Source organism: Carcharodon carcharias, chromosome 27, assembly GCF_017639515.1.
Source record: "Carcharodon carcharias isolate sCarCar2 chromosome 27, sCarCar2.pri, whole genome shotgun sequence".
Classification (NCBI taxonomy): Eukaryota; Metazoa; Chordata; class Chondrichthyes; order Lamniformes; family Lamnidae; genus Carcharodon; species Carcharodon carcharias.
In genome coordinates, this window is record NC_054493.1 from 18,392,572 (window position 1) to 18,415,935 (window position 23,364).

General features: G+C 45.3%; 2 protein-coding genes across 5 annotated transcripts in view; one reads left to right on the forward strand and one right to left on the reverse strand.

Moving 5' to 3' along the window:
- LOC121270570 (gastrula zinc finger protein XlCGF57.1-like) overlaps positions 1-15,697 on the reverse strand; it is a 42,501-nt gene extending 26,804 nt beyond the window's left edge. Inside the window, exons 1-2 of the mRNA XM_041175938.1 lie at positions 15,658-15,697; positions 12,633-13,850 (exon numbers count right to left, since the gene is read on the reverse strand). Of these exons, the coding sequence (XP_041031872.1) occupies positions 12,633-13,741 (1,109 nt within the window). The 5' untranslated portion in view covers positions 13,742-13,850; positions 15,658-15,697. The remainder of the gene's footprint in view (positions 1-12,632; positions 13,851-15,657) is intronic.
- Positions 1,167-10,651, forward strand: LOC121270562 (zinc finger protein 239-like). 4 transcript variants are annotated; one of them, XR_005941572.1, is made up of 3 exons: positions 1,167-2,293; positions 4,806-4,908; positions 10,366-10,651. XR_005941572.1 is itself a non-coding variant. In XM_041175930.1 (3 exons), exon 3 carries the CDS (start codon positions 6,177-6,179, stop codon positions 6,801-6,803), a length of 627 nt encoding a protein of 208 aa, XP_041031864.1. In that variant the 5' UTR covers positions 2,270-2,293; positions 4,806-4,908; positions 6,062-6,176; the 3' UTR covers positions 6,804-6,922. The 4 variants fall into 4 exon arrangements, 1 of the variants encoding a protein (XP_041031864.1); XR_005941571.1 differs by lacking the exon at positions 10,366-10,651 and adding an exon at positions 6,062-6,101; XM_041175930.1 differs by lacking the exon at positions 10,366-10,651 and adding an exon at positions 6,062-6,922 and having other exon boundaries at positions 2,270-2,293.
- Positions 15,698-23,364: the final 7,667 nt, after the last annotated feature.

Here is a 23,364-nt window from a genome sequence, read left to right on the forward strand (position 1 = left end):
AGTCCATGCCAGCTCTCCAGAGCAATCCAGCCCATCCCATTTCCCTGCTCTATCCGTGTATTCTTGCAGATTTATTTCCCTCAAGTGTTTATCCAATTTCCTTTTGAGATCATTCACCACGTTCATTGCCACCACACCCCCCCCTTGGCAGCAAGTTAATAGGCTGTGGAATTCTCTTCCCCTGAGACCAGGGGGGCTGGGTCATTGAATATATTCAAGGCTGAGTGATATAGATTCTCGATTGACAAATGAGTCGTAGGTTCTTGGGGATAAATAGGAAAATAGAGTTGAGGCCACGATCAGATCAGCCATGATCTTATCAAATGGTGGAGCAGGTTAGAAGGGCCGAATGGCCTATTGTTGCTCCTAATTCCAATGTTTGTATGTATGGAAACTCAGTACAGTCCTGCCAGGGAGAGGGTGTTCAGCAATTGAAATCAGTGAGGACTCTGATCTCTGGGAAGGAAGGAAACCCTGGGAGGTGGGCGTGGAGGATTCAGAAACACTCATTGGAGACCCCAAACCCCCAATAAGAGCCTGCAGGTCCTGCGTTTGCAGCTCTGGGGCTTCTTCCCAGGAGCAGGCCCAGGTTAACGGCCGTCATCTTGGTTCATCTGGGAGCAGACGCATGTATGGCCACCTTGATGATGCAATGGAGGGTGGAATGGGCTTGAGAGTGTCTGTGACCAGGAGGGAAAATGATTAATTCATTGATTTTATTGTCAGTCTGCAGACAGGAGCTGGAGAACTGAACCCAGGCAGAGGAGAGGGAGGGAGAAAACTGGGAGTGGAGGAAAGAAATGGTGGAGATGGGTTTGGATTTCAGCCCAGGGAGGAGGGAGAGTGTGTGGGACGGGGATTTACAGCTTTGGGGGAACAAGAGAGAAAACAATATTCCATTAAAACTAGAATTGTCTGCTCTGAATTTATATCCCGGACAGACAGTGATGACTTTTATAAACTCGTTGTCCCGGGTATTAGAAGGGAAGGATTTGCAGATGTGAAACTCAAACCAAACATCTTCTGACAGAGTCACTCGATTCACCAGGACCTGAATATCCTCAGACTTTGAATGTGGAAGGAGAAATGTTTCTCTGTTGTGTCTGTGGGAAAATATTTTGAACTTCAGTGTGACTGGAAAAACACCGAGACACACACTTACACCTGAGTGAGAGTGTCTCAGTGAACTGACTGTGGGAAGAGCTTTAACCAGTTAAACAGCCTGAAAAAGCATCACATCGTTCACAGTGAGGAGAAACCATACACATGTTCTGTGTCTGGACAAGGCTTCAACTGATCATTCAACCTGGAGAGACACAAGGACACCCACACTATGGAGAAACCGTGGAAATGTGAGGACTGTGGGAAAGGATTCAATTATCCATCCCTGCTGGAAAACCATCGACACAGTCACACAGGGGAAAGGCCATTCACCTGCTCTGTGTGTGGGGAGGGATTTACTCAGTCATCTGGCCTTTGGTCACACCAACGTATTCACACTGAGGAGAAGCTATTCAGCTGCACTTCCTGTGGAAAGAGGTTCAGGCACTCTTCTGCACTTACTGTACACCAACGCACTCACACTGGGGAGAGGCCATTCACCTGCTCCGAGTGTGGGAAGGGATTTACTCAGTCATTCCACCTGCTGACACACCAGCGAGTTCACACTGGAGAGAGGCTGTTCACTTGCTCTGTGTGTGGGAAAGGATTCACTGGGTCATCCCACCTGCTGTCACACCAGCGAATTCACATTGAAGAGAAGCCATTCAGTTGCACTTCCTGTGGAAAGAGTTTCAGACAAGCATCCTCCCTCATTTTACACCAGCGAGTTCACACTGGGGAGAGACCATTCATCTGCTCCGAGTGTGGGAAGGGATTCACAGTTTTACCCAACCTGCTGAGACACCAGCGAATTCACACTGGGGAGAAGCCATTTAGCTGCACTTCCTGTGGGAAGCGTTTCAGGCAGTCATCCAACCTCACTGCTCACCAACGCACTCACACTGCAGAGAGACCATTCACATGCTCCGTATGTGGGAAAGGATTCAGTCGATCATCCAACCTCACCGCACACCAGCGAGTTCACACTGGGGAGAGGCCGTTCACTTGCTCGCTGTGTGGGAAGGGATTTGCAAAGTCTTTCAATCTGCTGACCCACCAACGCACTCACACTGAGAAGAGGTTATTCAACTCTCGGTGTGTGGGAAGGGATTCACTCAGTCACGATGCCTCCTGAGACATCAGCAAGTTCATAAGTGACTGCGGGGGTTGGATCCTGCTGTTCTTGCTGCTTGTAAGATTGTTTAGTATTCATAGTCTGGCAATATTTTGTTTCTGCTGATATTAACCACCCTATAACTGGCTGGAGTTTAATATTCTGGAGATGTCACTGATTTTCAGGACTGCAGTGTCCCTTTTTAAAAGCACCATCTGTGATCCTTCCTCTTAATTTCAAAAACTTTCAGTAGAAACCCCTTGACAATAAAATTATGAACTTTTACTACAATCTTAAATTGATATTTAGTGAAAAATCTACAATTCGGTGTCTGAAAGATTTAACTGCAGGGATCTAAATTTTTTTTTCAATGCCAGTGGGAAGAGGATAACCAGGGAAAGAGTAGGGCCCATTAGGGACCAATGGTCCTTGACATCTTGACCAACATTCAAGGCTATGGGCCAAGTGCTGGTAAATGGGATTAGGTAGGTCAGGTGTTTCTCATTATTGGTGTAGACTTGATGGGCTGATGGGCCTCTTCTGAGAAGATTTCAGGTGTGACTGGAAAACTACTGAGACACACAAACCCTAGTTATAGCACACCTGAAGAACAGTGTTCAGTTCTGGGCAACAAACATCAGAAAGGATAGAATGGCCTTGGAGGGAGTGTAGCACATATTTACCTGAGTGATCTGAGCTCCAAGGGTTAAATTACAGAATGAGATTACGCAAAAGTGTCACAGAGTCATTATGGCACAGAGGAGGCCATTAGGCTCATTGAGTCCATGCCAGCTATGTAGAGCAATCCAATCAGTCTCATTCCCCTGCTCTATCCCCATATCCTTGCAAGTTTATTTCCCTCATGCTTCTGTCCACTTTGCTTTTGAAATTACTTACCATGTCCATTTCCACCCCCCTCATAGGCAGTAACCTCCAGCTCATTACCACTCACTGTGTAAAAATATTCTTCCTCACATCTCCCGCACCTTTTACCCAAAATCTTAAACCTCTGCCCTTGAGTCTTTGTATGATCAGCTGATGGGAATAGCTTTTCTTTGTCCACCATATCTAAACCTGTCATAATCTCATACACCTCTACCAATTTCCCCTCAACCTCCTTTGCAGGAACCATTCTGGTAAAGCTCCTCTGCACCTTCTCAATGACCTTCACATCCTCCCTAAAGTGAGGTGACCAGAACTGGATGCAGTTCTCAAATTGTGGCCTTACCAGAGCTTCATAAAGAATTCAACATAACTTCCTTGTTTTTGTTCTCAATATCACTATTTATGAAGCTCAAGATCCAATCGGCTTTGCTAACCACTCTCTTAATACATTCTGTCACCTTCAGAGATCAAAGCCATGAAGCCCCAGGTCCCTCTGTCCCTGCACACTCTTTAGAGCTGTGCCATGAATAATATTTTCCCTCTCCCTATTCCTCCTGATAAAATAAATCACCTCACTGTGAGGGTTGTAATCCCTGGAATTTATAAGATTAAGAGCTGATTTGATGAAAGTTTTTGGGATATTAATTGGAACTGACAGGATAGATAGAGAGAAACTATTTCCACTGGTTGGGGAATCTAGGACGAGTGGGTGGAGGCTAAACATAGAATCAGGTTCTAGCACCTTTTCAGGGAGAGAGTTCCCGATCAGAACAACTCTCTGTTGGTGCATTTCCCTGTTTTTGTACTCAGTACCTCTATTTATGAAGCCCAAGACTCCAAATGCTTCACTGATACCCCCTCAATCTGTCCTGCCACACGAAATTGGTTCCATAAATGGTTTAATCATCACTCGTACTCACAAAGCCTACAGAATGATACAAGATTTAAAATAGTTCCTGTACTATGTGCCCTGAATACCACACACTCGTCCCCACGGTTATGTCATCCTATCTACAAGGACCTTGATGTTTGGATGATAAGGGAATTATCCAGGGATTTCAGAAGTCAGAATGCAGGGAGAGAGATGGGTGGACTATGACCACCTGGTAGCCAAGACCCCTGTGTTAAGGCAGTTTTGGGAAAACACTGCGATCATGCCTGTGATAGTGACACCAGTAAAAAGGATGGAGGGAAGCGAGGGATCAGTGACTGGGCTGGAATAGGGGCCACGGCTGGCACGGCCACTGGGAAGCACTTAGACATGGAGAATATGTGGGAACAGGACGAGGCTGTGAGGCAGCAATGGACAGGAATCTTCAGTAAAAGAAATAAAAGGCAGAGAGATGAAATCCTGGAACAACAAGAAGGAGTGAAATCCAGAAAAGAAATGGTGGATGGACTGATCGAGAGAAAGAGAACGGTCAATGAGATCATTTAGCACAATAAGACTGAGGTGAAAAGTCAGAACATGTCTAAAGCGGTTCCCTGTGTGAGGGTTTTTATTGGATCAGGTACAACAAGGCCAGGAGGACATTGAAAAACAATAGAGAGTCCAACAACAGAGAGCCCAGAGGGTCTGGAGGGGGAGAGTAAATAAACTCACGGAATCACAGGCTGCATAAACATCGAGTGTGAGCCCAGACCCATTGTAAAATCGCGAACAAATAAATCCCTGATTTTACTGAGACTCTTTTCCGTGTCCCAGCTCCTGTAAATACTGATGGGAAAGGGACCGGAATCTTCGGAGGCTCCACTCCGCTGGCTGCTTGTGAGGAAGTGATTTCCGACCAGATTAATGTGCTTCTGCTGTAAGTATTTAATAAAGTGTCCGAGCCTCTCATTGTGCTTCCTGTCCAATATCCCCCCTCATCCATGGATCTTCTGTTTTACCAATGGGGAAAAAAATGCCCTTTTACAGATTGGTCTCGATGGCGGCTGGTTTACCCAGAATCCCATGGGTCAGAAAGTCCCCTGTCAATGAGAACGGGAATCCATAGCGCTGGAATGAGGGCCGGGCTGTGCTCTGAGGCAGGGGCACAGCTGGGCGATGTTACTGAGGTGGAAATGGGTGGTTTTAGTGATCTGCAGTCAGAAGCTCAGTTTGGGCTGAAATATGACAACAAGATTGTGAATATTCTGGTTCAGCCTCAGAGAGCTGGTTAGGGAGTGGAGACAATGGCTTTCATCTTCCCAAAGTTTAAATGGAGGGAATTTCTGCTCATCCAGTACTGGATGTCAGACAAGTCAGGACGGTGTGTGAGTTGGACAGGTGTTCATTGACACCTGGGTTAAAAACAAAAAAACTGCGAATGCTGGAAATCCAAAACAAAAACAGAATTACCTGGAAAAACTCAGCAGGTCTGGCAGCATCGGCGGAGAAGAAAAGAGTTGACGTTTCGAGTCCTCTTGACCCTTCGACAGAACTTGAGTTCGAGTCCAAGAAAGAGTTGAAATATAAGCTGGTTTTTATTTCAACTCTTTCTTGGACTCGAACTCAAGTTCTGTCGAAGGGTCATGAGGACTCGAAACGTCAACTCTTTTCTTCTCCGCCGATGCTGCCAGACCTGCTGAGTTTTTCCAGGTAATTCTGTTTTTGTTTTTGTTTTGTTCATTGACACCTGTTACCTTCGTCCTTCTAGGTGGAGGAGGTTGAGGGTTTGGGAGATTCTGCCAAAGTTCTGGTTGAGCTGAAGATGTATTAAACACATCTTCAGCCCCTGCATCTTCCATCTCTCTCTCTCCTCCCATGGAGGCCAGTGTCTTGTATAGGCCCAGACTGGGTGGCAGGTTCCCTTCCCTGAAGGACATTAGTGAACCAGTTGGGTTTTTATGACAATCCAGCAGTTTTCATGGTCACTTTTTCCTAGTGCCGGCCCCACAAATTACTAGATTCATTCAGCTCAGTTTCACAACCTGTTTTTGTGGGTTCTCTCTCACTCCCTTTTTTCTGTTTTAAATCAGTTTCACAGGGGATTAGAAGGGGAGGATTTGCAGTCGGGAAACAGAAACAAAACATCACAGCAGAATCTGACATTCGCCTGATTTATCATAACCTGAATATCATTTGATTTTGAACATGGAAAGAGAAAGCATCGTTCACATCGCAGAGAAACCGTACACGTGTTCTCTGTGTGGACGAGGCTTCAACCAATCATCTGACCTGTCAAGACACAAGCGCAGCCACACCAGGGAGAAACCACGGAAATGTGGGGACTGTGGGAAGGGATTCAGATTCCCATCTGAGTTGGAAATGCATCGGTGCAGTCACACTAGGGAAAGGCCGTTCACCTGCTCCACGTGTGGGAAGGGATTTACTCTTTCATCCAACCTATTGAGCCACCAGCGAGTTCACTCTGACAAGAGACCTTTTAAATGCCCAGACTGTGGGAAGTGCTTTAAAAGTTTCTGGGAGCTGATGTACCATCAGTGTGTTCACACAGACAAGAGACCATTTAAATGCTCTCACTGCGGGACTGGGTTCAGGCGATCATCTCAACTCATTGTACACCAGCGAATTTACACTGGGGAGAGGCCGTTCACCTGCTCCACTTGTGGAAAGAGATTCACTCATTCACCCCACCTGCTGACACACCAGCGGGTTCACACTGGGGAGAAGCCATTCACCTGTGCCCAGTGTGGGAAGAGATTCACTCATTCACCCCACCTGCTGAGACACCAGCGAATTCACAAGAAACGACAGTGATGGGATTTTGCTGTTCATCACATCTTGGACTGAATCATGTTCATTGGGGTCTATTTCTGCTGATGTTATAAACTACAGCCCACTTGCAGGGTCTGATCGGGTGAAAAGTCAAATAAATTAGTTCTGTGTTAAAGACACAGTGTGTTGAATCTTTTTAATATCACTAACACAAGTTAGTTCCTTTTGAAGGGCTCTCCCTTTCCCCTCTCCATCTTCACCTCCGCCAAGTGTGAGGATCTCATGGAGCTTCTTTGTCACTAAGATTGAGACAATCCAATCAACTGCCTCTGCTGCTTCCCTCCCTTCTACTCGCTCTCCCTAAAGTTCCCCATTACCCAAGCCCTGAACTCACATCTTTCTGTCGTTTCCCTCCCATCTCCCCTCATGCCCTCTCAGAGCTCATCTTGCCTATGAAACCCACCTCCTGCTCCATCGACCCTGCTCCCACTAACTGCTGATCACTCAACTTCCCAATGTCCACTGACTATATTAATAGTTTTCTCTCTCAGGTACTGTCCCTCTCTCCTTCAGATTTCCCATCATTACATTCTTCTCAAAAAACAAATCCTTGACCCCACTGTCTTTCCAAACTATTGCCCCATCTCCAGCCTCCCTTTCCTCTCCAAAGTCCTTGAACACGTTGTCACCTCCCAAATCTGTGCCCATTTTTCCCAGAACTCCATGTTTGAATCCCTCCAATCAGGTTTTTGCCTCTTCATAGTGCTGAAACAACTCTTAACAAAGTCACAAATGACATCCTGTGTGACTGTGACTCTCCCTTCTCGTCTTCGACCTGTCTGTAGCCTTTGACAATTTTGACCACATCATTCTGCACCTTCACCTCTCCCCTGTCGTCCAGCTGGGTGGGGCCGCTCTCTCCTGGTTGCATTCTTCTCTAACTAGTCACAGCCAGAGACTCACTTGCAATGTCTTCCCTTTCCAATCCCAGAGTTACCTCTGGTGTCCCCAAAGGATCCAGCCTTAGTCTCCTCTTATTTCTCATTAACCTGCTCCACACAATGACATCGTCTGAAAACCCTGTCAGTTCTCACATTTACACTGACAGCTCCCAGCTCTGCCTCACTACCACCTCTCTCGACTTCTCCACTCTTGGTAAATTATCAGACTGTTTGATATCTGGTGGTGGACGTGCAGAAATTTCTTCAAATTAAACATTGGGAAGACTGAAGTCATTGTCTGAATGACTGGTAGAAGCAGATTCATTAATAACTTTGAAAAGTGATTTGAATTTCAACTTAGTAAGTAAAGATTTGGAGGGCGATTGGAAAAGGGCAGGGGAGTGCGACAGATTGGTAACATTTTCAGAGACAGGACAGGCACAATGGGCTGAATGGCCACCATCCGTGCTCTATGAGATTCTATTATATGTTTATTATGAATCGTTCCATTATTATAGATGACAGAATGTCATCAAACCACAGCAGAGAAAGAGGCCATTTGGCTTATCGAATCTGTGCTGACAAATTCGGCAAGCGACCCAGTTAGTCCCATTCCCCCATTCTTTACTCCATCCCAGCATCATTTCTCTTTCAAGAATTTATCCAATTCCCTTCTGAAGGTCACTCTTGAATCTGTATCCATCCGATGGTGAATTCCAAATTCTTACCACTTGTTACTGAAAAGATTTCCTCATGATGCTAGCGTAAAAGCAAAATACTGCAGATGCTGGGTGTCTGAAATATAAACAGGAAATGCTGGAAAAACTCAGCAGGTCTGACAGTGCCTGAGGAGAGAGAGAAACAGAGTTAACATTTTGAGTCCGTGTATGACTCTCCTTCATTGCGCAATACCAAATGTAGAATAGCTTGTTCCCTAGTCGGTTCCTCGACATTCAAATCTAAAAAAAAGCTTGTACACTCCAGGAATTCATCCACCACAGTAATATTGCTAATTTGGTTTGCCCAATCCATATGCAGTTTAAAGTCACCCCTGAATACCATAGCGCCCTTGTTACATGCATCTCTAATTTCCTGTTTAATACTGTCCCCCACCTGATCACTACTGTTTGGAAGCCTACAGACAACACCCAATAATGTTTTCTTCCCATTGTTCCTTCTTAGCTCCAACCAGACTGATTCTACATCTAGATTTTCTGAGCCAATTTCCTCTCTCATTATCACACTGAATTTGTCCTTAACTAACAATGCCACACCACCTCCTTTCCATTTTTCCTGTCTGTCCTTAATATCGAGTATGCTTGGACATTCAGTTCTCAGCCTTGGTCACCCTGCAGCCATGTCTCTGTAATCACAATCATATTGTATCCGTTTACATCTACTTGCACTGTTAATCCATCTACTTTATTGCGAATGTTCTGTGCTTTAGACTTTTTAACATTTTTACACATTTTTTTGTACTGTGGCTCTATTTACTGTTAGCCCTTGTTTCCTCTGCCTTCCACTTTTGCTTTCTACTTTTCTGTCTCTCATTCCAATCTTTGTTTCCCTCTCTTGTGTCTCCCCACTCAGTTTCCCATCCCCCTGCCAGTCTAGTTTAAACCCTCCCCCACAGTACTAGCATACACCCCAGCGAGGATATTTGTTGCAGTCCTTCTGGGGTGCAACCCATCTACCTTGTACAGGTCCTATCTTCCCCAGAATCAGTTCCAATGTCTCAGCAATCTAAATCCCTCCCTCCTGCACCATCTCTCCAGCCATGAATTAATCTGATATATTCTCCTTTTCCTGATCTTTCTAGCACGTAGCACTTGGAGTAATCCTGATTCCAGGGGAATCGCTTTTTATTTCCTAGCTCCCTATATTCTGCTTTCAGGACCTCATCCCTCTTTTTCCCTACATCATCGGTACCTATATGGACCATGACCTCTGGCTGTTCACCCATCCCTTCAGAATGTCCTGCAGCCACTCAGTGACATCCTTGATGCTGGCACCAGGGAGACAACATACCATCCTGGCGTCACGTCTGTGGCCGCAGAAAAGTCTATCTGTTCCCCTTATGATTGAATCCCCTGTCAATATTTCTTTTGCGCTGTCCCCACCTTTTGCAGCTGAGCCACTCATGATGCCACTGACATCTTTTAATTAATTCATCGGATGTGGGCATCGCTGGCTGGGTCAACATTTATTGCCCATCCCTAATTGCCCTTGTTCAGAGGACATTTAAGAGTCAACCACATTGCTGTGGGACTGGAGTCACATGTAGGCCAGACCAGGTAAGGATGACAGATTTTCTTCCCTAAAGGGACATTAGTGAACCAAATGGGTTTTCACAACAATCGACAATGGTTTTTAGACTTTTTAAATTCTAGATTGTTTATCAAATTCAAATTCCATGGCGGGATTCAAACCCAGGTCCCCAGAGCATTACCCTGGGTGTCTGGATTATTCGCCCAGCGACAATACCACTACGCCATTGCATCCCCTTTGCTTGGACCCAGGGACCCCTGCACTACCTGCCTAATGCTTTTACTCTGTCTGGCAGTCACCCAATCACTTTCTGCCTGTGTACTCTTTACCTGCGGTATGACCACCTTGCTGTATGTGCTATCCACGAAGATCTCTTCTTTGCTTTGTCTCCACAGTGACTCCAGCCACAGCTCCAGCTCTGAAACGTGGATTTTGAGTAGCTGCAACTGGAGACATTTCCTACATACTTGGTCACCTGGAGACTGGAAGTGTCCCTGACTTCCCACATTGCACAGGAGGAGCATTCCACTTGGCCGAGCTGCCCTGCCATGACTTAACTGTATAAGCCAGTTAACTAATGGACTAGCTGCAGCTGCAAGTAGAGCCTGTATAAGTTTGGTTTTAAAGCTGGACTAACAGTCACTTTCTCCCAACCCAAAGAATAACTTTTAGCAATACTTAGAAGGACAAGGGCAGCAGACAGAGGGGAACACCACCGCCTGGAAGTTCCCCTCCAAGCCACTCACCATCCTAACTTGGAAATATGTTGCCATTCCTTCACTGTTGCTGGATAAAAATCCTGGAATTCCTCCCTAACAGAACTGTGGGTGTACCTACACCATGTAGATGACAGTGGTTCAAGAAGGCAGTTCACCGCCACCTTCTCAAGGGCAACTAGGGATGGGCAATAAATGCTGGCCTAGCCAGCGATTCCCACATCCCATAAATGAATAAAAAATTTAAAGAATGGTTAGACTTTAGATAGAAATTAATCCTTAAAAGTCCCTCTCTTACCAATGGCTTGCTTTTATGCTGCCTGAATCTAGCTTCTGAAAACGTTTAAGCCAGTTAACTAATTAACTAGCTACAGCTGCAAGCAGAGCCTGTATAACCTCTGTTTTAAAGCTGGACTAAAACTCAACTTCTCCCAACCCAAAGAACAACTTTTAGTTAGTTGCTAAATTAAAGAAAGATTATACTTTAGATCGAATTAACCCTTAAAAGTCCCTCTCTCATCAAACTCCAGCTGAAGCACTCTGATGCACCCCAAAGCAGCCCTCCTATGCAGGCCAGTGAGGGTGATAATGGAACATTTTTATATCAAAGTGCAGTGATACCTGATCGCCTATTGAGTGAGTGAGTCTGTAACAGTTTTATTCAAATAATCACAGCTACTGCAGGTGAGTCTCTGGCTACAATTTGATAAGAAAGGAATCAGGAGTGTGATGTCCCATCTAGCTGGGCACCAATGGAGGGGTATTGGGGGAGGATGGTTTGGTTCATGGTGACAATGACTGCAGAGAGGCTGAGAAGGACAAGGAGGGAGAGTTCATCTTGGTGACATGGAATGTAGGTTGTGATTCTAAGAGCTCCTTCAACACTGTGACAGGGGCAACAATCATATTGGGGGGATTCAAAAATGGAATTCCTGGAAAGATGGGCATGGATTTGGGAAATGACAAAGACTGGATGCAAAAAGGAAGTTGGAGATGGGGTGGAAGTTTGTAAATATGTTGTGGTCAAGGGTTGGTTTTATTGAGGAGGGGATGATGATGGCAGATTTGAAGGACAGAGGGGCAGGACCTGAAGAGAGAGAACCATTAACAATGTCAGTGAAAATGGGGAAGTTGGAAGATCAGCAGATTAGTGAGAATAGGGTCAATGGAGCAGGAGGTGGTTCTCATAGACAAGATGAGCTCTGAGAGGGCATGAGGAGAGACGGCAGATAAACATAAGAAATATGTGAGTTCAGGGCTAGGAGAAGGAGCAGCTTGAGAGGCAGTTCAGTCTGGTGTGTTAGTGGAAGGGAGGAAAGCAGCAGAGGCAGTTGATAGGATTGTCTTAACCATAGTGACAAAGAAACTCCATGAGCTCCTCACACTTGTTTTTTTCTAATTCAATCATTGGACGTGGGCATCACAGTCGATGCCAGCATTTATTGCTCATCCCTAATTTCCCTTGAGAAGGTGAGGGTGAGCTGCCTTTTTAAGGTACACCCACTGTGCTGTTAGGGAGGAGGTTCCAGGATTTTGACCCAGCGACAGTGAAGGAATGGCAATATATTTCCAAGTCAGGATGGTAAGTGGCTTGGAGGGGAACTTCCAGGTGATGATGTTCCCATCTATCTGCTATCTGCTTGCCTTGTCCTTCTAGGTGGTAGCGGTCGTGGGTTCAGAAGGTGCTAAGGAGCCCGGTGAGTTGGAGTTTGAGAACGGAGGAGACAGGAAAGGGAGAGCACTTCAAAGGAATTAACTTGTGTTATAGATATTAAAGACACTCGGCACACTGTGTGTTTAACACAAAGCTGATTTATTTTAATTATATCCAGAATATTAACACCTATAACTAGGCTGGAGTTTATTAACATCAGCAGAAAAAGAGCCCAATTTAGTCCTGGATGTGATTAGCAGCAAAATCTAATCACTATACTTACTTGTGAACTCGCTGGTGTGTAAGCAGGGTGGATGACTGAGTGAATCCCTTCCCACACTCAGAGCAGGTGAATGGTCTCTCCCCAGTGTGAACTCGCTGGTGCTCAGTGAGGTGAGATGACCTCCTGAACCCAGTCCCACAGTGAGAGCACCTGAACGGTCTCTCGTCAGTGTGAACACGTTGATGGGACATCAAGACCCCAGAACTTTTATAGCACTTCCCGCAGTCTGGGCATTTAAAAGGTCTCTCCCCAGTGTGACCTCGCTGGTGTATCAGCAACCTGGAGGACCGAGTGAATCCCTTCCCACACACGTGGCAAGAGAATGGCCACTCCCCAGTGTGAACTTGCTGATGTGTCAGCAGGTCGGATGTCCGAGTGAATCCCTTCCCGCACTTGGAGCAGATGAACGGCCTCTTCCCAGTGTGAACTTGCTGATGTATCAGCAAGGTGGATAACTGCGTGAATCCCTTCCCACAATCGGAGCAGGTAAACGGTGTCTCCCCAGTGTGAATGCGCCGGTGTGTCACCAGGTGGGATGACCGAGTGAATCCCTTCCCACACTCGGGGCAGGTGAATGGTCTCTCTCCAGTGTGAAGTCGTTGGTGTACAGTGAGTTGAGATGACCATCTGAACCCAGTCCCGCAGTGAGAGCACCTGAACGGTCTCTCATCAGTGTGAACATTTTGATGGGACATCAAGTCCCCAGAACTTCTGAAGCACTTCCCACAGTCTGGACATTTAAAACGTGTCTCGTCAGTGTGAATGCGCCGGTGTGTCAGCAGGTTGGATGACTGAGTGAATCCCTTCCCACACTCGGAGCAGGTGAACGGCCTCTCCCCAGTATGAACTCGTTGGTGTCTTGTCAGGTGGCATGATCGAGTGAAACCTATCCCACAGTCAGAGCAGGTGAATGGCCTCTCCCCAGTGTGAGAGCGCCTGTGACTTTCCAGCTGAACTGGATAATTATATCCCTTCCCACAGTCTCCACATTTCCACAGTTTCTCCCTGTTGTGGCTGCATTTGTGTTTTGATAGGTTAGATGATCGGCTGAAGCCTCGTCCACACACAGAACACGTGTACGGTTTCTCTCCACTGTGAATGGTGCTTTTCCCTTCCATGTTCAAATTCCGATGATATTCTGGTTATGATAAATTGGGTGACTCTGTCAGATCCCAATGTGATGTTTGGTTTCAACTTCCTGACTGCAAATCCTTCCCTTCCAATATCCTGTGAAATTGATATAAAACAGGAAAAGAGAGTGAGACAGAACCCAGAAGACACAAAGGCAGGTTGTGAAATTGAGCTGAATGAATCTGGTAATTTTTGGGGCCGGCACCAGGAAAAATTGACCATGAAAACTGCTGGATTGTCATAAAAACTCAGCTGGTTCACTAATGTCCTTCAGGGTGGGAATCTGGTGTGGGCCTAAACAAGACTCTGGTTCTATGGGTGGAGAGAGGGTGTGTGTGAGAGAAAGAGAGGTGGGAGAGGCAGGTGGTGAAGGAGAAAAATTTGATATCTATAATTTCACAAGAACATTGACAGAATCACCCAAACCATCAGATTCAACCACCTAGACAGACCAGGGTATGTGAACACCAGCACCTCCAAGTTCCCAACCAAGTCACGCACCATCTTGACTTGTCTGACGTCAAGTATGGGATGCGCAGAAATTTCCTCTGAAGCTGAACCAGATTGTTCACAACCATGGTGTCATATATGACTCCCAGATGACCTTCCAACCACATATCCACATCATCACCAAGGCCGCCTATTTCTACCTCAGTAATATGGCCTGGCTCCACCTTAGTCTCATTTTATCTCCTGCAGAAACTATTATCGATTCCTTTGTTACTGCAAGGCCAAACTATCCTAACACACTCCCAGTCGACCTTCAACATTAAACCGTCCCCCTCCACCCCCGTAATCTTGAGGTCATTCAAAGCTTTGTTGCTTGTGTGTTTAGTCGCACTGTCTTGTTCACCCACTGCCACTGTGCTCACTGACCTACAAAGGCTCCCAGTTAAAAAGCACCAACTTTTAAAATTCTCAAACAAAAACAAAAATAGCTGGAAAAATTCAGCAGGTCTGACAGCATCTGCGGAGAGGAATACAGTTAATGTTTCAAGTCCGTATGACTCTTCATCAGAACTAAGGAGAAATAGAAATGAGGTGAATTATAAGCTGGTTGAGTGGGGTGGGACAGGTAGAACTGGATAGAGGGCCAGTGATAGGTGGAGGCAAAGAAGAGATTTCCAAAGATGTCATAGACAAAAGGATAAAGTTCTCATCCTTGTTTTCCTCCATGGTTATGATCATTCCTATCTCCACAATCTCCACCACCAGCCACACAATCTCCAAGATCTCTGCACTCATCTAAATCCAACCTCTTGAGCATTCCCAATTTTAATTGCCATCAGTGACTGTTCCTTCCATTGCCTAGGCCACAAGCTCTGGAATTTCCTTCTTAAACCTCTCTCCCTCTCCACGTCATTTTCCTCCTTTAAGATATTCCTTAAAACCTATCTCTTTGACAAAGCTTTTGGTCACCTGCCCTAATATCTCCTTATATGGCTGTGGCAAATGTTACTTTGTAACATTTATGTTAAATGCATTGGAAAGTTTTATACTGTTTAGGGCACAATATAAACACAAATGATTGTCATTGACTTGGACATATATCATTGTTCTGCCTCATCAATAAGACATTGTAACTCAAATATGAAGCAGCTTGATGGACAATTGTTCACACTTTGTCATTGGAAAAATTTCAATAACATTGCCCCCTACAAAGATGGAGGCCGCGCACGCGCCCTGCTGCAAATTGCCCCCAATAAAGATGGCGGCCGTTAATCCGGGTCTGGGACTGGGAGAAAGCGGCGGCCCTGCTCTGTACAAAAGAGCGTCACGGTCCCGGTTATTGGTTGGTTGTTTATCGAGGTTTACGATTTACATAACATTTACGAAGCCTATTCAACCACCGGCCGGCTTGCGCCATCGCTCCACCCCGCCATCCCACCCTCTTCGCCTTTACCGAATGCGAATCTGAGAAAGAAGCTTTTCCCCTATCGCCATTAAACGCACTGCGCATGCTTCATTCAGCCCAGCCCCGCCCCTTATTCATTCCGATTGGTTGGAGGACCAGCCGCTTCGACGCGCCGACAGCCCCGCCCTCACATTTCCTATTGGTCCGGTTCTGCCGTCAATCAGCAGGGCATTGTGAGCTGTCAGGTGAGAGGCTTCATTGAGACATAGGAAATGGAAGCAGGAATAGGCCATTAGTTTTTGGAGCCTGCTCCGCCATTCAATATGATCATGGCTGATCCTCTATCTCCCGCCATATTCTCACTCTCACCCCATACTCCTTGATGCCTTTAGAGTCTAGAAATCTGTCCGTTTCCTTCTTAAATATATTCAGCGACTTTGCCACCACAGCCCCCTGTGATAGGGAGCTTCACAGTTGACCACCCTTTGAGTGAAAAAGTTTCTCCTTATCTCAATCCTAAATGGCCTACCCCGTATCCTGAGATTGTGACCTCTTGATCTAGATCCCGCCCCCAGGCAGAGGAAATGTCATCCCGGCATCCAGTTTGTCCAGCCCTGTCAGAATTTTATACGTTTCAATGAGACCCACTCTCATTCTTCTAAACTCCAATAAATACAGGCTTTGTCGGCTCAACCTGTCCTCATATGACAATCCTGCCATCCCAGGAATCAGTCGGGTCAACCTTTGCTGCACCCCCTCTATGGCAAGTATATCCTTTGTTAGGTAAGGAGACAAAACTTCACACAATACTCCAGGTGTGATCTTACCAAGGCCCTGTATAGCTGCAGTAAGACATCCTTGTTCCTGTACTCAAGTCCTCTCCCAATGAAGGCCAGCATACCATTTGCCTTAACAGCTCGCTGCACCTGCATGCTTGTTTTCAGTGATTGGTGTACAAGGACACCCAGGTCCCTTTGTACATCAACATTTCCCAATGTACCACCATTTAAGTAATACTCTGCCATTGTTTTTCCTACCAAAGTGAATAACTTCACTTATCCATGTTATACTGCATCTGCTTTGTATTTGCCCACTCATTCGACTTGTCTAAATCACCTTGAAGCCTCTTGACACCCCCCTCACCACTCACATTTCCACCTAGTTTTGTGTGGTCAGCAAACTTGGAAATATTATATTTGTTTCGCTCCTCCAAATCATTGATATATACTGTAAATAGCTGGGGCCCAAGCACTGATCCCTGCGGTACCCCACTTGTCACTGCCTGCTATTCCAAATAAGACCATTTATTCCTGCTGTTTCCTATCTGCTAACCATTTCTCAATCCATACCAATATATTACCCCCAATCCCATGTGCTTAAATTTTGCACACTAACCTCTTACATGGGACTTTAACCTTTCTGAAAATCCAAATACACCACATCCACTGGTTCTCCCTTACCTTTTCTGCTAATCATGTCCTCAAAAAACACCAGGAGGTTTGTCAAACATGATTACCCTTTCATAAATCCATATTGACTTTGTCTAATCCTGTTGATATTTTCTAAATATCCTGTTATCACATCCTTTATAATAAATTCTAGCATCTTCCCTACCACAGATGTTAGGCTGACTGGTCTGTATTTCCCTGTTTCTTCCCTCCTTCCTTTTTCTAAAATCGTGGGGTTACATTTGCTACCTTCCAATCTGCTGGGACTATTCCAGAATCTACAGAATTTTGGAAGATGACAACCAACGCATCCACTATTTCCATGGCCACCTCCTTTAGTACCCTGGGATATAGATTATCAGGCCCTGGGGATTTATCAGCTTTCAGTCCCATTAATTTCTCCAGCAATTTTTTTTTTAAGTAATGCTAATTTCCTTCAATTCCTCCTTCTCATTAGACCTTTGGTTCCCTAGTATTTCTTGGAAGCTATTTGTGTCTTCCTCCATGAAGACAGAACTAGCGTAGTTGTTTAATTGCACTGCCATATCCTTGTTCTCTATTATAAATTCTCCGATTTCCATAAGACCATAAGATATAGGAACAGAAATTAGGCCATTCAGCCCATCGAGTCTGCTCCGCCATTCAATCATGGCTGATAAGTTTCTCGACCCCATTCTCCCGCCTTCTTCCTGTAACCTTTGATCCCCTTACCAATCAACAGATTTTGGCCTGTAAGCGACCTACATTTGTCTTCACTAATCTTTTTCTCCTTACATGCTTGTAGAAGGTTTTATGTTCCTTGTAAGTTCACACTGCTGAGAGACCTTTTGAATGCCCAGACTGCGGGAAGTGCTATAAACGTTCCCTCAGAACTGAGTCTAGAGACACAGATAGACCAGTTAAGAACTGATTGGTAATGGGCTGCGTGTTTGTGCAAAGGTTGATCCCCGGCCCCCAGAATGGGTCCTTTTTCACAGAATCATTGAATGGTTACAATACTGAAGGAGGCCATTTAGTCCATCGTACCCATGCTGGCTCTCTGCAAGTACAGATCAGTTAGTCCCACTCCCCTGCCCTTTCCTCATAGCCCAGTAGTTTTGTTTTCTCTCCAGGATCTTATCCAATTCCCTTTGTTTTGTTGCATCAATTTGAGCTGGAGTGGAGATGGAGGAGAAGCTTCTGGGTTTAACCTCAAGGACTTTGGAAGCTAGTTGGGACCAACGATTTTAGTTGTGAAACTGTCAAGGGAGGAAAATTCCAGGGAAGAACTGGTTGCTAAATGGACATTTAGGAACGAGCATTTCTTTAGATGCTTCAATCTATTTTACATATACATATTTTAAAAGTTTGTGGAATTTGGGTGACACTAACAAGACCAGCAGCAGATATTGTCAATCCCCAGTTACCTGTGGAGAAGATGATGTTTGATCTTCTTGAACCGCTACAGATGGTATGGTAAAGGTGCTCCCACAATGCTGTTCGGTCAGTAGTTACAGGTTATTCACCCAATGGTGATGAAGGAATGGTGATATATGTCCAAATCCATGACAATGATTTATATTGTGTCTTTAACACAATAAAACTTTCCAAGCCATTCACTGAAATGTTACAAAGCAACATTAGACACCGAGTCACATAAGGTGATATTAGAGCAGGCGACCAAAAGCTTAGTTAATGAGGTAAAGAAGTGGAGAAGTTTAAGAAGGAAATTCCAGAGCTTAGGCCTAGGCAATTGAAACAATGGCCACCATTGCTGATATGATTAAAATGTGGAATGTTCATGATGCTGCAATTAGATGAGTGCAGTTATCTCAAAGGGTTATGTGACTGGAGGAGATTACAGAGATATGAATGGGTAAGTCTAGAGGTAACAAAGGAATAGAGGAGAGTTTCAGAAGCAGATGAGCTGAGACTAGGAAAGAGCCAAGCAATGTTACTGAGGTGGAAATAGGCGATCTTGGTGATGACGCTGATCGGTGGTCAGAAGCTCAGTTCGGGGTAAAAGATGACAGCAATCTTGTGAACAGTCTGGTTCAACTTCAGACAGTTTCTGGGGAGAGGGATGGAGTCAGTGGTTATGGAGTGGAGTTTGCAGCAGGGACTGAAGACAATGGCAGTCATGTTCCCAGTATTTAGTTGAAGAAAATTTCTGTTCACCCAGGAGTGGATGTTAGACAAGTCAGGATGGTGTCTGAATTGAAGGGGAACTTGCAGGCGATGGTGTTCACATACACCTTCTACCCTGGTCCTTCCAGGTGGTTAAGCTTGACGGTTTGGGAGGTTCTGTCACCTTTTGGCCAAACTGTAGATTTATAAAAGGACTCTCTGTCATTCGCTGCCTCTCGCTCTGTCTCTCTTTCTCTTTCTCCCTCTCTCTACCTCTCTTTCTATATCTCTTTCTCCCTCTCGTGCTTGTGCTCTCACACTCGTTCGTGCTCTCTCTTTTGCTCACACTATCTTTCTTGCACTCTCTCTCTCTCTCTCTCTCGCTCTTTCTCTTTTTCCTCCAATTGTGTCCAAAGTCCCAGTTAGGTCCAGACCGGGTGACAGTTTCCCTTCCCTGAAGGACATTAATGAAGCAGTTGGGTTTTTATGACAGCCCTTCAGCTTTCATGGTCTTTTTTTCCGATTGCAAGTCCCATAAATTCATTCAGCACAATTTCACAGTCTGTCTTTGTGTTTTTGTGGGTTCTCTGTCACTCTTTTTTTTCTGTTTTAAATTTCACAGGGTATTAGAAGGGGAGGGAAACTGAAACCAAACATCACATCAGGATCTGATGGAGTTGCCCAATTTATGTTATTATATTATATTATATTATCACATTTTGAATATGGAAGGGAAAAGCACCATTCACAATGGAGAGAAACCGTACATGTGTTCTGTGTGTGGACGAAGCTTCAGCCGATCATCTGGCCTGTCGAGACACAAGCACAATCACATGAGGGAGAAACCATGGAAATGTGAGGACTGTGGGAAGGGATTCACTCATTCATCTGCCCTGCAGATTCACCAGTGAATTCACACTGGGGAGAGACCATTTACCTGCTCTGGTGTGGGAAGGGATTCACTCGGTCAGCCACCCTGCTGACACACCGGCGAGTTCACACTGGGGAGAGGCCATTCACCTGCTCCGAGTGTGGGAAGGGATTCACTCAGTCATCCTATCTGTTGACACACCAGCGTGATCAAACTGGGGAGAGACCATTCACCTGTTCTGTGTGTGGGAAGGGATTCACTCGGTCATCCCACCTGATGACACACTAGTGAGTTCACACTGGGGAGAGACCATTGACCTGTTCTGTGTGTGGGAAGGGATTCATTCAATTATCCAAACTGTTGGCTCACTGGCAGGTTCATACTGGGGAGAGGATATTCACCTGCTCCGAGTGCGGGAAAGGATTCACTCCATCCGGCAGCCTGCATTTACACAAGCTCACTCACACTGGGGAGAGACCATTCACCTGCTCAGAGAGTGAGAAGGGAATCACTCGGTCATCTGACTTGCTTATACACCAGCGAGTTCACACTGATGAAAGACCTTTTAAATGCCCAGATTGTGGGAAGTGCTATAAAAGTTCCGGGGAATTGATCTCCCACCAACATGTTCACACTGAGGAGAGACCGTTCAAGTGCTCTCACTGTGGGACTGGGTTCAGGCGATCAGCTGACCTTACTGTACACCAACGAATTCACACTGGGAAGAGACCATTCACCTGCTCTGAGTGCGGGAAGGGATTCTCTGATTTATCCACCCTTCTGAAACATCAGGGCGCGCACACTGGAGAGAGGCCGTTCACCTGCTCTGAATGTGGGAAGGGATTCACTCAGTCAGCCAACCTGCTGAGGCACCAGTGGATTCACACTGGGGGGAGGCCATTCACCTGCTCTGAGTGTGGGAAGGGATTCACTGACTTGTCCAACCTGCTGAGACATCAGCGAGTTCATGAGTAACTACTGTGATTTGATTTTGCTGTTAACCACATCCAGGGATATGTTTTTTCTTCTTCCTCTTCCTCCCATTTTACTTGGGGTCACCACAAAGCTGCTTGATCACCTTCTCTATCTCCTCCTGACACTCACACATTCCTCTTCCAATCCCACTGCGTTTCTGTCTCTGGCCACCACATCTTTCCATCTGGTCTTAGACCTTCATCTTCTCCTTCTTCCTGACAGTCCCATGTCCATCACTCACCTCACCACATTTCCTGTCTCTCTCCACGACAAATGACCAGACCATTTCAATCTTTTCCCAGCTACATTCTTTGATGTTTCCACAATCTTCACGGACCCCCTGATGTACTAGTTTCTAATCCTGTCCTTTCTTGTCACTCCACACATCCATCTCAGCATCTGTATCTCTTTAGTATCCAGTCGTTGTCCTCTCTTCTTGATATTGTCCAAGTTACCCCAGGTATTTGAAGCTACTCATTTTGTCCAAGTCTTCACCCATCATCTTTACATCTTCACTCTGATTGTCTTCCTTAGGCTCAAACTAACAGTCCATAGATTGGGTCTTTGGTTCACTAATGTCCTTCAGGGAAGGAAATCTGTATGGACGCAAAACATTAACTTGGTTTTTCTATTTCCACTGATGCTGCTAGACCTGCTGAGTTTTTTCACCATTTTCTGGTTTTATTTCAGTTTCCCAGCAATCATAGTATTTTGCTTTTATTTAAAACAATCTCCATGTTGTATTGACCTTCCTGGTATTTCTCCATCACTTGTCTCAAAACAAAAATAGCTTTGGAATCTGTTTCTGCTGATGATAATAAACTCTATCCCTGATATATGTGTTAATACTCTGGATAAAAGTCAAATAAATCAGCTTTAACAGACAGTATGATGAGTCATTTTGATCTCTCTCACAAATTAGTGCCTTGTTAAGGTCTCTCCCTCTTCCCTGTCTCTTCCTCCTCACCAACAAGTGTGAGGAGCTCATGGTGCTTCTTTGTCTCTAAGATTGAGACAATCTGATCAGCTGCCACTTCCTCTTCCCTCCCTCCCACTAGCCCACCAGGAAAAACTGCGCCTCAAGATCGGCCCAGCTGTAGCCCTAAACTCACACCTTTCTTTAGTTTCTCTCCTGTCTCCCCTTATCCCCTCAAGAGCTCCTCTTGTCCATGGGATCCACCTTCTGCTTGATTGATCCTATTCCTACTAAACTGCTGACCACACAGAAGAGTATTGAAGGAGGGTAAGTTTATACAGGGTGGATGATAGGGGACCAATTAGGAGAAGATTGGAATTGTCGATTCTGGATGTAACAAAGTCATGGATGAAGATTTCAGCAGCAAATGTGCTGAGGCAGGATGGAAACAACTGATATTACAGGGGTGGACGGAGGTGATCTTAGTGTTGGAGTGGATATATCGTCCGTAGCTCAGCCCTCACCTCAGGGTCAAATAGGAAACTAAGGTTGCAATTGGCCTGGTTCAGCCTCAGACTGTGGTCAGGGAGGGGGATAGAGCTGGTAATGAGGGTAACAAAGTTTATGGTGGAGGGAGGTTTCATGGGCCTGACTATTAATCCACCTCCTGGGCCACACTGTACAGACCAGAGAAATGATCCAATTCTGCCTCATTGGATTACAAGCCATTTGGTCCCATCTCAATCTGTTGGTGAAAATTACTGTTCACCAATTGGGTTTTCAATGATACTGTTACAACCCATAGTTTTCCATGTGAGAGAATGTGCCTCATCAATGACTACAGAAGCCCAATGTGATTCCTCAGCACTGGATTGTACTCTGAGCATGTGCAGTCCAAGTGGTGGATGTGCAACATGCTGATCAGAAGCTGGGTGGTGAGGACAGGGAATATTGGGTCCAGGAACAGACCATTTGTTTCAACTAGCCTGGGTGATTATCTTCAACATGAATCTCCTTCCATTCCATCTTCCTCATCTTAGTCTTTCAGCTTATCTTTCTATTCTCTTCTCTCATGTAACCATCTCCTTTCCTTTTAAAAACATCTAAGCTATTTCACCTCAACGACCTCCTGTGGTAGTGAATTTCACATTCTAACCATTCTCTGAGTAAAGATGTTTCTCCTTATTTGCCTGTTGGATTTATTAGTTACCATCTTGTACATATGGACCTAGTATTTTATTCTCCTACAAGTTAATAATTTAAAAGACCTCTACCACCTCAAAGTCTTCTCTTTTTGAAAGATAAAAGCCCAAACCTGTTCAATCTTTCAAAAAACTGCAAAATCTCAGTTATGAGATTTGTCCTTGCATATCATTTTGCACTTTCACCTGTGCTTCTTTGTCCTTTCAGTAGAACAGAAACCAGAGCTGTGCACAGGA